This window comes from Lissotriton helveticus, chromosome 3_1 (assembly GCF_964261635.1).
Source record: "Lissotriton helveticus chromosome 3_1, aLisHel1.1, whole genome shotgun sequence".
NCBI lineage: Eukaryota > Metazoa > Chordata > Amphibia > Caudata > Salamandridae > Lissotriton > Lissotriton helveticus.
Genome location: NC_136061.1, coordinates 557,878,891 through 557,894,196, shown reverse-complemented (window position 1 = coordinate 557,894,196; position 15,306 = coordinate 557,878,891). Strand labels below are relative to the sequence as shown.

At 45.6% G+C, this 15,306-nt stretch overlaps 1 protein-coding gene across 1 annotated transcript in view; it reads right to left on the bottom strand.

The window, feature by feature from the left end:
* LOC144822694 (ATP-dependent 6-phosphofructokinase, liver type) overlaps positions 1-15,306 on the bottom strand; it is a 312,409-nt gene that overhangs the window by 177,836 nt on the left and 119,267 nt on the right. Inside the window, exon 8 of the mRNA XM_078680480.1 lies at positions 8,357-8,452. Within this exon, the coding sequence (XP_078536606.1) occupies positions 8,357-8,452 (96 nt within the window). The remainder of the gene's footprint in view (positions 1-8,356; positions 8,453-15,306) is intronic.

Genomic DNA, 15,306 nt, shown 5'->3' with positions numbered 1-15,306 from the left:
GCCCAATCAGCTGGACTAGTAGAATGCTACAATGGCACGCTAAAACTGAAATTGGCCAAGATACAAGCAAGCTCTGGTCTTAAATGGCCTGACGCTCTGCCTTTAGCACTCCTATCAACAAGAATGACTGTGCATTCGTGAGTGGGACTTAGTCCTTATGAAATCGTGTTCGACCGCCTGGCCAACATATGGGGAGTGCCAAGGCCGGCAAAATTCAGTGAGATTGAATACCCTGTACTGCTTGATTATTTGTATGAATTGACGGCTAAATTGCGTGTTTTACACCAACAGGTTCACAATACTCTGCCTCAGGTCTCTGAAGATCCAGGACATACTATCAATCCTGGTTCGTGGATTTTGGTGAAAAACTTCCAGCGGACAAAGAATGACCAGCCCTGTTGGACCGGCCCCCACCTAGTCCTTCTCTCAACGAGATCAGCCGTTCGAGTGGAAGGAAAGAAGAACTGGATCCACGGTGTACACTGCAAGAGGGTCCCTTTGCCTCTGCTGTACGACCGGTGGGTCCAGGAGGGTATCGCTGACTCTGAGACTGAGACTGAGACTGTGCCTAGTTTTCTGCCTTTCAGTGGTGCACGTGTAAAAGGAACAATTTCTGCACGAGAAAGTGACAATCTTTTGCAAGAAGCTGTGCCACCATCAATTCGATTGGACACTACTGAGCCTGACCTCTTGTTTCAAGACCAGACATTACCTGGGAAAAGACGTTATAACCTGAGGCCGAGAACTATGGACAAATAAAAAGATTTATTTTTCTTTACTATTTTTAAAAGTGCAGCTCTCTCATCTGAGAAACTTTTTTTATTTTTGTTTTTCGAACCACCATCTCGGTTCAGCTGTAGGGTCGCGGTTGCCGAAGTCTTTGGAGTGCAGCCGAAGACGTTAGGTCGACGGTTCTGGTTGGTCTAAGGGAGTTGCCCTGGACTGACAGAAGCATTCCTTAGCATAGAACACCCTACCATCGCGAGCAGCAATTAGAGAGGATGGAGTTTTTCGAGATGGAGAGACCTGCCAAAGAGATGAACTTTAAAGCTAAAATTTGTAGAATGATGACCAAGAAACGTTTTTTGATATTATGCATTTTCATGTTGTTCAGTGTAATGATGTTTTTAATAGGATATGTTTTATTCTCCTTTCGAGTGACATTTGCACCCACTACACTGCCCATACCTCCTCCTTCGACTGTTTCCTCGCATTCTTTTCACCCTTTTCCTGAACATGAGTCCGCTAGGAGATTAGAGTTTATTAATAACTCCTACGTTCAGCTTTTACACCAACACCAATTAGTAGTGAACACGACTTACTGTGGGTGTGTGGTCTTATGCCTCATACTACTGATAAAAGGTATCCCTTATCTGGTCCTGCCTTTCAGCCATAATGGTTCTGTGTGGGCATAGAGAACGATGTTCATCTACGCACATGAAGTCAAGCCCCTACGTTCTATAAAAGATAATCCAAAGAATAGTGCTCTAGTTAAGGGTATAGTAGACAGACCGCCCAGGATATAGCGGCATGGATTAGCAAATTTAGCGGCACAAAAATGGAAATTTAGCGGCACAAATATGGAAATTTAGCGGCAATTTAGCGGCATTTTATTTGGCGGTTTTTCCTACAACAAACACAGATATTTTCGTTTTTTTAGTTGAACAACATGAAGCTATGTATTTTTGGTTTATTTACAATGTAGACACTTTGTTTGGCTTCAAGGCTGCATATAGGACATAAACTAATGAATAAATGCCCCAAAAGCAATCCCTCCAGGGCCCGCCGCTGAAAAGGGCCCTCTCTCAGTATAATTTTAGGTTTGTGAATAGGGGGAAAACAAACCATCAAACAAATATATACATTGATGCTTAACCTATCTATTTAATGAAGGTAGTCAATCCACAACGAGCACTGACCCAACTAAAGCATTTTAATTGCTTGTTAATAAATCCTTTTCAATTTCGTACATTTTATAGTTTCGTTCTTTTTTATACATTGTGCTTTAAAAACAATCCAACTTTACTTATCTATACACCCCAAAACTGGGTCATTTAGAGAAAACAACTGCGATCATAAATACAGAATGATCCAACAACCACCCCATTTTCACTGACCCTCATTCATACAGGTCACCTCCTCTTATGCTCAAAACAAACATAACCCAAATTAATGGAATTTAATTGGCAATCCAGCATGGGGATCACTGCTTCAACGTCTCCAATGTTGTGTCCAAGTCGGGGGACTCCCTACAACCTCCGCCAATGCACATTTCAGTGGAAATAGAGATTTCTTAACCACCTTCTTCAAGAGCTGTACCTATATAGCAATTCCGCCAAACACAGAAAGGGGGTACATTCTAATGGAAATAAAAAACCTTACAACGAGGGTCAGGATTCAACAATACATTTTTACACCTCATTTTATAAAACCTGTCTTATACTAAGAAAGCCCAGACTCCACCAAGTCACCACTATCATAGTTATTGCAGAATCTCATAATTCCAGTGGCTCTACATCCGACTGATAAAGTTGCATCTTTATGTGAAAAATACTCTAGTATTAATACTGGTTTGGTTGTCAAGCTAACTTGTATGTTATGGACTTGCCTTTCTGGAAGTCTGATACTGCAGATTGGCCAACTTGAAAGGGGCAATGTTTGGGCAGTTTTTGAAATCCTGTTGGCCTTGATTGGATTAAAAAAATAACTTCTCACAGTGGCTATTTAAAGGGGGCTTGTCTGACTGTGCCAGACTGCAAAAAATGCCCAACACTGATGTTATGTTGTGGTGTGGTGTAGTTTATGGTTCGTTGTATCAGTGCTGTGGCAGAGTTGGCCTAATGATATTGTGAGCCTGGTAAACTCTGTGTTTTCAAAGCATGTGGTCAAGGAGGAGTGAACTCATACTGATGGGAATCATTTCACAGGGTGGTTTGTGTCCTTCGAGTAAAAGCACAGAACAAGTTGAAGTTGGAGTGCTGTAGGTGATAATGAGCATAAGTAACTAGGCAACAGAGAACATCTTCAGAGAACATCAAAAGATGCATTTTTAATTATACAAAAAGCAGACAAACAATACATATGAATGAAGAATATAACATAACTCTATTGTCATAGCCATCTTTCTGATGCCCATGCTGTGAGGCAGCATTCTTGGAAAACGTAGCATCTCCCGTTGAAGATTTATATCGTTTTCCGCTAGTCTTCTAAGACATGCATGTTGTCTCTAATCTTGTCTCAATAATGGAAATGCATATAATACAATTTCTTTTAGTTAAAGGCATTTTTTATACTGCGGAGAAGTTACTAATACCTTGCTCGCGCATTTGTTGTCTTGGTGAGGCTCGGTTGTAAGAAGAGACCTGGTGTCAACCTTCATTAACTGAGATCTGATATTATTTGCATGGTTTGTTCGATAGAAGATTTCGTAAATTTAATCTGCATAGTTTGTGCTCTGTAGTGCAGTTGTATTGTTAGTTAACAGTCCGTTTCCCTCTTTTCAGAGTCGGGGAAGAGGAGGCTTTAAAAGAGTTGTGGCTTACATCGACTGTCGCCCGTGATTAATTATTCCAGCCCTAGGCAGAGGGGTCAAAGAAGGGGTGAAACACAAAGCCTCATTAACAAGTGAAAGGTCTTCTAAAGACCTGTTAAGTATCGGGTGCGGCTGGCAGCTAAAAAACTGACTGTCTGGTGTCCCCGGGAAGCTGCTGACACACACGAGTGGGGAGGGGCGCACAGCCAATAAAAGGCATTGTTTTGCTGTCTCCCAGTAGACACTTTTTTCTAAATATCGCGGCCAATATGGTTATTATCGCGGCCATCGCGGTAGTTTGCCGATTTCGGGATTTTTTCGTGAATCGCGACATCGCGATAAACTGGAGGCTCTGAGTAGATATGATTAGGGAAGCTATTTCCTATGAGACTATCCCGAGAGACGAGACACTAGCATATATTGGATGGAACGTGACCGGATATGGAGTTACTCTGAGTGAGAACCAGCAAGCAAAGAGAGCCTCCCCGATTTGGATTGTACCCCATCAGGGTCACCTATGTCTGCAAGGTAATGGCAAGAAACCCAGAGCTCAGTTAGGGAAGAGTATCTGCACTGAAACGTATGTTTTTGCGTCCCAGACTTCCCCTTCGTTCCTAGCAGCTAAGGGTACCTATTTCATCTGCCATGATAGAACCTATACATGGTTGCCCCCTGACTTTTCGGGCACATGTTTTGTTTCGTTCCTGTTGCCTCCCACCTACACCGCTGCAGCAGATTACCACAAGACAAGGATAGTTAGAGGTGTCTTCAGTAAAGAAGACACTGCAGGACAAGAATTGGGAGATTTCTTGAAGGGTTTTCTGCCGTTTTGGGGACCTATGGTTAACAGCAGGAACATAAGGCAATTAACGAGGGTGGTTGAGTTTACCGTAGTTGAAACTGCCGGTGCTCTTAGTAACTTGACTGCTGAGCTCCAGTCGGACCGTCTTATGACTCTTCAGAACAGGGTCGCGTTAGACGTCATACTTGCAGACCGAGGTGGGGTATGTAAAGTGATCCAATCAAGCTGCTGTGTTTTCATTCCAGATAACGCTCAGACAGTGTACCAGGCCATTTCCAAACTACATAAGATCTCTGAATCTATTCATGTGGATAAAGGAGACTGGTCGTTGATGGGGTGGTTCTGGGAACTGTTATCCGCCTGGGGATGGAAGATTCTAATGGTCATTGGTCTGATCTTAGCATTCTTTTCCTGTTCTGTCTTTGTGTACAGTGTGCTCCTGCTATATGTGGCCTCTGCGCTACATCATGTATAAGGAAACCTGCATCGAGGGACGAGCTAAGTAATAGGATGATGCTACAGCAACATCTCAATGAGTTTATGAATATAGACCTGGACTCAGATTAGCGCGAGTATAGGTTATTGCCTATGTAAGGGCAAAAGGAGGGTCTGTGGTACTGAAAATTCTGGACCCGTGTCAAACATCGTCGTATCATGACGATTTTGATATCAGCAGACCGAGAATGGCGAGTATACTATGTACATGCATTTTCGTCATATTTGAGTAACAAGATCACCCTTAAATCAGAAATTCCGTTCTGAACCCTCGGGTTCCATTTTGTGTACAGCAGCCATTTTGTGGTTGCCCTCACTTATAGGCCGATGACTAAGGCCAAAACGAGTCTTAAGGACACGTACACCTTTGCTGACTTTTGCGTGACCTGGGCAAGCTGACTCCACTGCCTGAAGCCAAACCTGTTTGGCCAGTTCCTTTCCCAGTGGCCGATCGAGATTAGTATCAAGGCACAGCATACCATAAACCTTTCATCGCATACAAACCATGCCTAATCTTACACACACCTGTCTCTGTCTTTTGCTTTATGGCTTGCTTTACGAGGAGGAGGTGCCCGATTTTATTAGGGGTCCGCCGATATCTGATGAAAAATGTTGGGCCTTGCCGGGTAATTGATTGTAGGCTGGACAAACTGAAAATAAGCCTGTCATCATGATTCTGCTTTTTCTTTGTAGTGAAAATATGTGAATGGTCAACTGTAAAATAAGGAATGTTTGCCTAAAGCATAATATTTTGTATAAAAGGGATGGCTAGCTTTGTAAGTTTGAGCAGTCTCCTGAGAATATACACCGTGTTGTACTTCTAGGATACCTGTTACTGGCTGCAGCCAATAAATTCGATCTTTGACTTCACCAAGAAGACTCTGTGTTTCTGTAGTCTAAGACAGGAAGGACTCGAAGTCTTAGGGTGTGTTCCCTGGCACCGCTGGGTTCTGAAAAACCCAGTACTTCACTCCCAAAGAAAAAATACAGCCATTTAGTAACTGAGCTCTATGCACTGTTGGAACAGCCAACTCCTATGGAGAAGACCCCAGGGCAGAGACATTGGGAAGAGGAGCAGGGCAGGGAACTTACACATTAGGAATGGGAGGGCATCTTTTATAGGGCTTGGCAAACTACGCTCAACGCATTGAGCATGGAGACCGCTGAGCAGGCTGGACTGGCCGTAGCGGGCACTGGACATTTCCCCAGTGGGCCGCCAGGGTGGGGGCTGATTTTGGGCCCCCGGGGAGCCGTTTTGTTACTGGGGGTCTGCAATATCGGCCCCCTGTAACAAAATCAGCCGAAACCGACCCTTGAACACAACTCGGCCGCACCCGCCCCAGGGGCCTGCCGAGCGGTTTGCCAGGGCCGGTTTCAGTTCCCAGTCCGGCCCTGCTGCGGAGAGGGTAGCTTCCTACAACTACTGGACACCGGCTAGAATATAGGCATGGTGCCATGAATGAAGCAAAGAATGCTGGAGGGGTTGCTTGGGTGTTGCACTTTGATGCACCTTCTCTGGCACTGCCCAAAATTGTCCCACTACTGGATCTTGGTACTGTATGATGAAGATAAACACTACAACACACAGATACCACGGTTCCCTGCATGTCTTACTGGTTGTACCAAATCCACAGACCTATCCCCAAAAAGTCTCCCAAGGGAAGGTAGATAGTGATGGTGCTGGAAGTCGCAACACAGGCCATTCTATCGATGTGGGGGCTCAGATAGTGCACCCATGCACACTCAATGGCTATATAGTCTTTGGCACCTACTCCCACACCGCAAGGAATGGAGTCAGGCAGCACATGAGGATATAGAAAGATTCAGAGAAGCTAAAAGGGCTATTAATACTGTGGCGAATGGCAGAGAATCTATGAAATGCTAATCTGAAATCACCTACTGAGGGTCGAAGAGGAGGGTGGGAAGGAGTTGGGTGGGATAACGTTTAGTTGGGTAGATATCTTGCTGCCGGCCTCAAGGTTATAGGCGACAGAGCGGTGTACTCACGCTAATCTGCTTTCATTGATGTAATGAATAAATTAGAATTGATCCTAAAATATAAACATGAAAGCCTTCCACCAAAAATGTATGTGAACACTAAGGGACAATGTACTAATCCACAAAATGCTATAGCCTTGTTCAACAGTCTCCATCAACGATGACAAATGCTGAAAAACACTGAAGGGGGCTGACCCAAAGCCCACTCTCTCTCTACTTTTTTGAAGAATAGTAGTATGCAGTCTTCTGGCCAGCTAAATGTGTCTGTGTACAGACCTAAAAAAGGTTAAACAGTTGTGGTGCTCAGGGAAACACTGTTGTGAATACAAAAGGGACATAATAGAGGCGCTCTAAATTTGTAATGGGAGGATACTTCAAAGGTGTGAAGACGAATAGGCAAGTGTGAAAATTGGTTTACTAGGCAGCAATGGTAAAATCACTCCCCTCAACCACTCCCCTCAACATGGCTTACAACAACATACACCAGAGTAAAGTGTTTGTATAGTTTTGCAGAATTATATTATTATTAATAGACATTAAACCTAAACTTCATTTTGATACCATCACAATGTGGTATAAGCAGGGACATTTTCCCCTTGGCATGGGGTGAAATAGCATGCATAATAAATGTGCTATTACTATGTGCCAGTACTTAAGTATTTTCCCACTTTAAAATCAATGCCTTTTATAAAATGTAAAACAAACATTTTTCAGATTACTTGTGCACCAACTCCAAAGAGAAGCAGAACACTTTACAAAGTACATTTTAATTGAAGGGAAACATCTTAAAGCAATTTGTAGTATATCAAACAAAATGGGGCACAGGGTAATTTATGACTATGTTATAAATACCTAGATGTGATATTGAGGATGATAGAAACATAATTAAACAATACTCGACCACACAGTGTACAGTCGTTTTTTTCTATTTTGCTAGTATTTGATTACAATACTTGCATTACACAATACAATGATATTACAACTTCAGACACAAGGAGATAAATTAATTTGCCAGAACTATAATATTCTTTTGGGCGCATGCTGAAGTTGGGATTAAAACCAAGGCCTCCATATACTAAATAGACCAATGTACCCATACTATAGCAACTTTGTTTTCTCCAGTGTGGAGTAAAAATATGTCAATTCAAGATGTGCTTTTGGGTAGAGGTTGGTAGATATCACTTTAAATGTGTTCTATAAGCTAGGGTCAACTATTTAATAAAAAACATTACCAATGACTTCTTACAGAAATGTGAGATGGTGCCTTCTGGCAGAAGTTATTGTTAAAAAGGACAATTGGGGTTTCATTTGTTAAGGTCGTTTTTACACAGCCCCCCATATGCAATAATGGTCTACAAACAGATACATTTGGTAATAAGGCACTAGCACTTAAATTGGTGGCAATTTCAAGCACTCTTTTGGAAGTTAACCTTTGCTTGGGTGCTGCGTCATTTGATATTATCAACTGTAACAAGAAAATGAGATGCAGAAAGATGATAGAAAATCTGGAGTCTAGGATTACCACATACATCTTTGACATAGCTGGATGAAATTGCCTTTCCATTACTGTCAATGGCACCTTCTGCAATGATGATGATGTTAAGTCTGGAACCTTTGCTACGAGTCTGTGATGGCAAACAAAACAACAATAAACAACTACAAAAATAGCATTGTAAACAACAACAAAAAAATGCAGTCTCTCATAGAGGATTAGACATTCCAGATAAGCAAATCTATGGAGAGGCTATAGATGTAAACTTGGAAACTAGTAAAATGATAACAGTATACTGAAATGTGACCCAGTAATCCTAATGAGTGCGAACATTTGCATAGAAAAAAAATGAAAATTAATTCAAATCTAGCTAAGTAGTATTCACTGCCTGAATTCAAAGGACCCTAGCACAAAACCTGTCAAATTGACATTATTGATGATTAGCCAGACAAGAAATTAATTGTTCAACACCTGCAAAAATGTATGCACTATACCAAATGCTCCTATTGTTTGAGACATAGTGGCTGAGGTTTGATATACTGTTGACATTTAGAAACTAAATAACAGACAGATACTGGTAGCACCTCATAATCCAATTAGACAAAAGAGTCATCACCTGAAAAGTATGTTTTTTGAGGACCAAGATTAAGAACAATTTATATTACTGAATCTTGGAAAAATAAGTATCGACAGAGCCAATTTGGTTTATAGTGACATGATTTGACCAAGCTTCATTAAGACACACAAAGCCTACAGCAGCAGTTCTGGCTTGTTAACACAAAGAATAGGTATATCATGTGCAGTGATGGCACAAGCTTCCCTCAATTCCCTGAAAAGTTTCAGCTAATGCTTCCCTTTCTTTCTCTCTCATGTTGAATGACTTCAAAATAGGTAAGGATAATGTTACTTACCCGGTAAGCATCTGATCTTGGCATGTAGATCTGTAGATTCACATGCTTGCCATCTCCTGCCATCTAGTGTTGGGTCCGGGTGTTTGCAACTCTTTTTCTTAGAAGAAGCCTTTCAAGTCACGAGGTAGGAGACTCCTCCTTCCAGTGATAGTGCACATGGGCATCGACTCCATTGCTAGAATGTTTTCCCGCAGAGGGTGAGATTGGAGTTAGTAAAGGTAGAATAGAGATGTCCATGCATATGTGTGTAAAGCAAGAAAACTGCACTGGTATGGATAACTGGGAGGCGGGTGGGCACATGTGAATCTACAGCTCTACATGCCAAGAACAAATGCTTACTGGGTAAGTAACATTATCCGTTCGAGGCATGCAAGCTGTAGATCACATGCTTTGCATAGACAATACAGCAGTAAACTCCGAAAGCGTCGGCAAACACTGTAGCTGTTGCAGTTGTTTGAAAAAGTGGTTTAAGTACTGCCTGGCCTACATTAGCTTGTTGCATTGCTAACACATCTACACAATAGTGTTCGGTGAATGTGAGTGGTGCAGACCTTGTTGCGGCCTTACAGATGTCAGCTAGGGGAATATTCCCTAAGAAGGCCATAGTAGTCCCTATTTTGCGGGTGGAATGCGCCCTAGGGGGTATTGTCAAGGTTCTTTTCGCATTCACATAACATGTTTGGATACATTTCACGATCCATCTTGCAATGCCTGATTTAGAAATGGGATTGCCTTTGTGTGGAACCGAAAAAGCAACAAAGAGCTGTTTTGTCTTACGAAATATTTTTGTTCTTTCCACATAATATAGTAGAGCTCTTCTTCACCTTGGTCGGTCGCTCCCCATAACGCACAACCCCAGCCTGTGTGCCCGTGCCCCAGCCTGCTGCCGCTGTCAGGGGTTCGAGGCCCCCCCCTGCTCATGATCGTGATTTGGTTATTATTTCATTGTAACCTGTGCTTTTTTTGTAAGTTCACCGTCGGTTCTTTGTGCTTTTCTGTAAGTTATGCTGTGCTTTTGTAAGTTCACTGTTGGTCTTTGCTCCCCTCTCCGCACCCTCTCCATTGTTGCCCATTTCTTTCTCTGCCCGCCCGTTCCCGCCGCTGCGTCCCCTGCGGCTCCGCCCCCGCTCTCCCTTTCGCCCGCTCCTACCTCCTAGCTCCTCCCCCCCCCATCTCCCCTTCTTATGGTGGCCGCTTCACGGGCACGCCAAAGGCAAGACCATCTAGGCCCATCCGCGCCTGGACCGTGCCCAGCGCCAGAACAACTGGCCCCCGCAAATGTCACAATGCCCGACTCCGCTACAACTCCAGCACCCTCCACGCAGTCAACGCCGGACGATCACGCACCTGCTGCCTGGCCGCCCCAAAGCACACACAAGGATCCTTTTCCTGCTGGAACTGCAGCTACACCAGCATCCAACCCGCCGACCAACCAATCAGGAAAGAACCCAACTACCTCAGATGCATCCTACTCAACACCTGCTCAGCCCGCAAACAAGTCGTCGAACTCTGGGACCTACTCGACTCAACCTCCCCAGACGTCGCCTTCCTGACAGAGAACTGGATGAACCCCTCCTTGGCACCAAACATCGCCATAGCCATCCCGGACGGCTACAAGATCACCCACAGGGACCGCACCAACAGAGTAGGTGGAGGAATCGCGATTGTCCACAGGAACACCCTCAGAGTCTCGACCAGCTCCGACGACATCTTCAGCACCGCCGAACACCTGCACTTCCAGATCCACACCAACCCCAACACCACCCTCAGAGGAACCCTTGTCTACAGACTCCCCGGACCTCGACCACAGTTCAGCGACTCCATTGCCGACTTCATCAGCACATATGCCCTCGCCTCCATGGACTACATCCTCCTCGGGGACCTGAACTTCCACCTCGAGAACAACAACGACACTAACCCCACCACCCTGATAGACAACCTAGCCAACCTCGGACTCAGACAACTCGTCACAACACCCATCCACTCCGCCGGACACACACTCAAACCCATCTTCTCCGCAACCCCCCATGTTTCCGTCAACCACATCACCGAACTCCACTGGACCGACCTTCGCTGCATCCACTTCACCTTCCGGAAACCCACCTCGCACCACTGCTCCCAACAAACGCCTTGCCGCTGCTGGAGAAAATTCACAGAGACCAGCTAACCACCACCCTCGCCCTGAGCCCACCCTCAACCTCAGATAGTGGATCAACGACTGCACCAACACCCTTTCCCCGCTCAAGAAACCCTCCAACAGTTACACCAGCAAGAGTGCCAGCTGGTTCACTGAAGACCTCCAGGCCTCCAAGCAAACCTGCAGAAAGCTGGAGAAGAACTGGCTCCGTGAACGAACACCGAACAACTACACAGCCCACAAGAACGCCACCCAGAGACGCCATCACCTCATCAGATCAGCCAAAAGGGCCTCCTTCGAAAACCGCCTAGACAACAACGCACACAACAGCAAAGAGCTCGTCAACATAGTGAAGGAACTCTCCGACCCCATATCCAACACCAAAGACATCCCACCTTCACAAGCCCTGTGCGACTCACTGGCCACCTTCTTCCATTGCAAGATCGCAGACATCCATGACAGCTTCAACAGTCAGTCAGTCAAATTGTCTTTATTTCGATATAAGACATATCTTTAAAAGCAATATACAAACGTTTTAAAAAGATAAAAGAGCCAATTCACAAAGGATACAATCGTACAGGATGGAATGCGAATGGCATCGATAAATTACATAAAATAGTCAGGATAAAAAAGTAATTAAACAATGTGCGTAAGCCTTCTTGATCTGATTAGCCATGCCCAACTTAAAAACTTCGCCATACGAAAGACAAATAGGAGCCGTGTATCAGATTTCAGTATTCGCAAAGCTACACTATAATGTCTGGTGCCCAACTCTTTACACAGGGGTTTAAGCCACCTGAGGCGAGGAACTTTATAGGCAGGGCATTCGAATAAAAGATGGGGGACTGACTCAGCTTCAACAACACGACAACCACTGAAACCCACGACCACCATCCGCACCAACCGCCTACTCTCCTGGACCGACATCAACGACGACGACATCATCAAGGTCATGAACACCAAACACTACGGATCTCCGTCAGTCCCCTGCCCACATCACATTTTGAACAATACCAGCAGCGCCATCGCACCCCATTTCTGGAAAGTCTCCTTCGAGACAGCAACCTTCCCGGAGAGCTGGAAGCACGCCGAGATTAACACCTTACTCAAGAAACCCAAGGCGGACCCCAAGAACTTCCGGCCCATCTCCCTGCTCCCATTCCCGGCGAATGTCATCAAGAAATTCGTCAACAAACAACTGACCCGCTACCTCGTGGAAAACAGCATCCTGGACCTATCAACAGTCCGGTTTCCGCAGTAACCATAGCACCGAAACTGCCCTCTTCGCTGCCATGATGACCTCAGGACCCTGCTGGACAATGGAGAAACCGCGGCCCTCATCCTCCTGGACCGGTCAGGCACCTTCGACACGGTATGCCACCACACACTACGAACACGCCTTCACAACGCTGGGATCCAAGAGAAGGCCCGGGACTGAACTACCTCCTTCCTCACCCGCAGAACACAGAGCGTCCGCCTCCCCCCTTCCGATCCGAGCCACGAGATCATCTGCGGCGTACCCCAGGGCTCATCCCTCAGCCCAACGCTGTTCAATATCTACATGACACCACTCGCCCACGTCGCCCGACTGCACAACCTCAACATCATCTCCTATGCCGACACCCAGCTGATCCTCTCCCTCACCAAGGACCCCCACACCGCCAAAACCAACCTCCAAGAAGGAATGAAGGCCGTCACCGAATGGATGAGGAACAGCCGACTGAAGCTGAACTCGGAGGAGACGGAAGTCCTCATCCTCAGATCCACCCCCTTGGCCTGGAACGACTCCTGGCGGCCGACCGCACTGGGAACAACTCCAACACCCACCTACCACGCACGCAACCTAGGGGTCATCAACGACCCCCACCCTCTCCATGACCAAGCAACACTGTCTCTTCCTCCTGCTTCAACACCCTACTCATGCTCGGCAAGATCTACAGGTGGATCCCCGTCGAAACTAGAAAAACGGTCACCCAGGCCTTCGTCAGCAGGAGGCTGGACTACAGAAAAGCCCTCTACCCAGGAGCCTCGGCCAAACTCCTGAAACGGCTTCAACGCCTCTGCACGACTGAACCTCGACATCCCTCGCCGCAGCCACATCACACCTCACCTGAGAGACCTGCACTGGCTCCCCGTCAACAAGACGATAACTCCTCACCCACACACACAAGGCACTCCACAACACCGGACCAGCGTACCTCAACAGCCGACTCAGCTTCAAAAACCCCACCCGCCAGTTCCGCTCTGCCGACCTCACCCTGGTAACAGTCCCTCGCACCCGAAGAGCGACCTCTGGTGGCAGATCATTCCCCCACCTCGCCGCCAAGACCTGGAACACCCTCCCCATCCACCTACGGCAGACCCAAGACCTGCTGTCTTTCAGAAGACTCCTCAAGACCTGGCTCTTCGAGCAGTAGCCCCCCCCCCCCCAGCTCCTTCAGACCCTCACTTTACAAATGCTATGATTGATAGCTAGAGTGTGCAGAGCTTGTTCTGCCCCAGAATCAGGTTGAGGAAAGAACACGGGAAACTGACTGATGTGAAAAGCAGAAACCACTTTAGGGAGAAATTTGGGATTGGTTCGACGAATCACTTTGTCTTTGTGAAATTGTATAGTTAGTGCCTGGAGTTCACCAACTCTCCTTAAGGATGTGATTGCAGTAAGAAAAGCAACTTTCCATGAGAGAAATTTTAGTTGACACTTGTGCATTGGTTCAAAAGGTGGACTCAATAGCCTTGTAAGGACTATGTTCAAGTTCCATATTGGCACAGGTGCAGCTCTTGGTGTTATTACTCTTTTTAGTCCTTTCATAAAGGCTTTAATCACTCGTACTGTAAATAAAGATAAGTGTTGTCTGTTTTTCTAAGCATGCAGCTACTGCTAAAAAATGCAATCGAATAGATGTGTAGGCTAATCTAGATTGCTGTAAGTGTAAGAGATAACAGACAATGTTTTGCACTGAAGCATCAAGGGGATTGATATTGTCATTGTTACAGTATATAACAAATCGCTTCCACTTTGTTGCATAACATGTCCTAGTAGTAGGTTTCCTTGCCTCTTTTAGGATATTCATACAGTCTGGTGGTAATTGTAAATAACCAAACCCTATGACTTCAGGAGTCAAATCGCTAGGTGGAGTTCCTTGGGATTTGGTTGCCTGATTCTTCCATGGCTCTGAGTGAGGAGGCTGGAGTGGAGATGCAGCTTTTGGTGTGGAACTACTGAGAGCTCTAGCAGGGTGGTGAACCAAGGTTGACGTGCCCATGTGGGAGCTATGAGAATGAGTTTGAGGGATGATTGGCTGAGCTTCTGAAATAGCAGCGGAATGAGTGGGAGAGGCGGAAAAGCGTAGGCAAATATCCCTGAACAGTTCATCCATAGGGCATTGCCTTTGGAGAGCGGGTGTAGGAACCTGGAGGGGGAGCTTTGGCAATTTGCATTTTGAGCTGTGGCGAACAGGACTATGAGGAAATCTCCATTCCTGAAAGTAGGGAAGAAGAATCTGGGGATTGAGTTCCCACTCGTGGATTTGCTGTTTCTGTCTGATGAGAAGGTCTGCAATTTGAGTGTTTACTCCTGGAAGATGTTCTGCTAGGAGATACATTTTGTGATGTATGGCCTATTTCCAAATGGCTTGTGCTAGGCATGGCATTTGGAGATAGTGCCCCCCTTGTTTTTGTATATAGTACATAGCTGTCATGTTGTTTGTGCGTACTAAGGACAGTTTTGCCTATTAGGTGAGTTTGAAAGGCTTTGAGTGCTAGAAACACTCTTAGTATCTCTAGGTGGTTTATATGGAGGCTCTTGTACTTTAGACTCAATAATCCTTGGATTGTGTGACTTTGTAGGTGAGCGCCCCAACCAGTCTGCTGTTAGCACTGTCTGTGGAACAGGGTTGAGGAAGGGCCGCCCTTTTGATTAATTTTGTGGGTTCCACC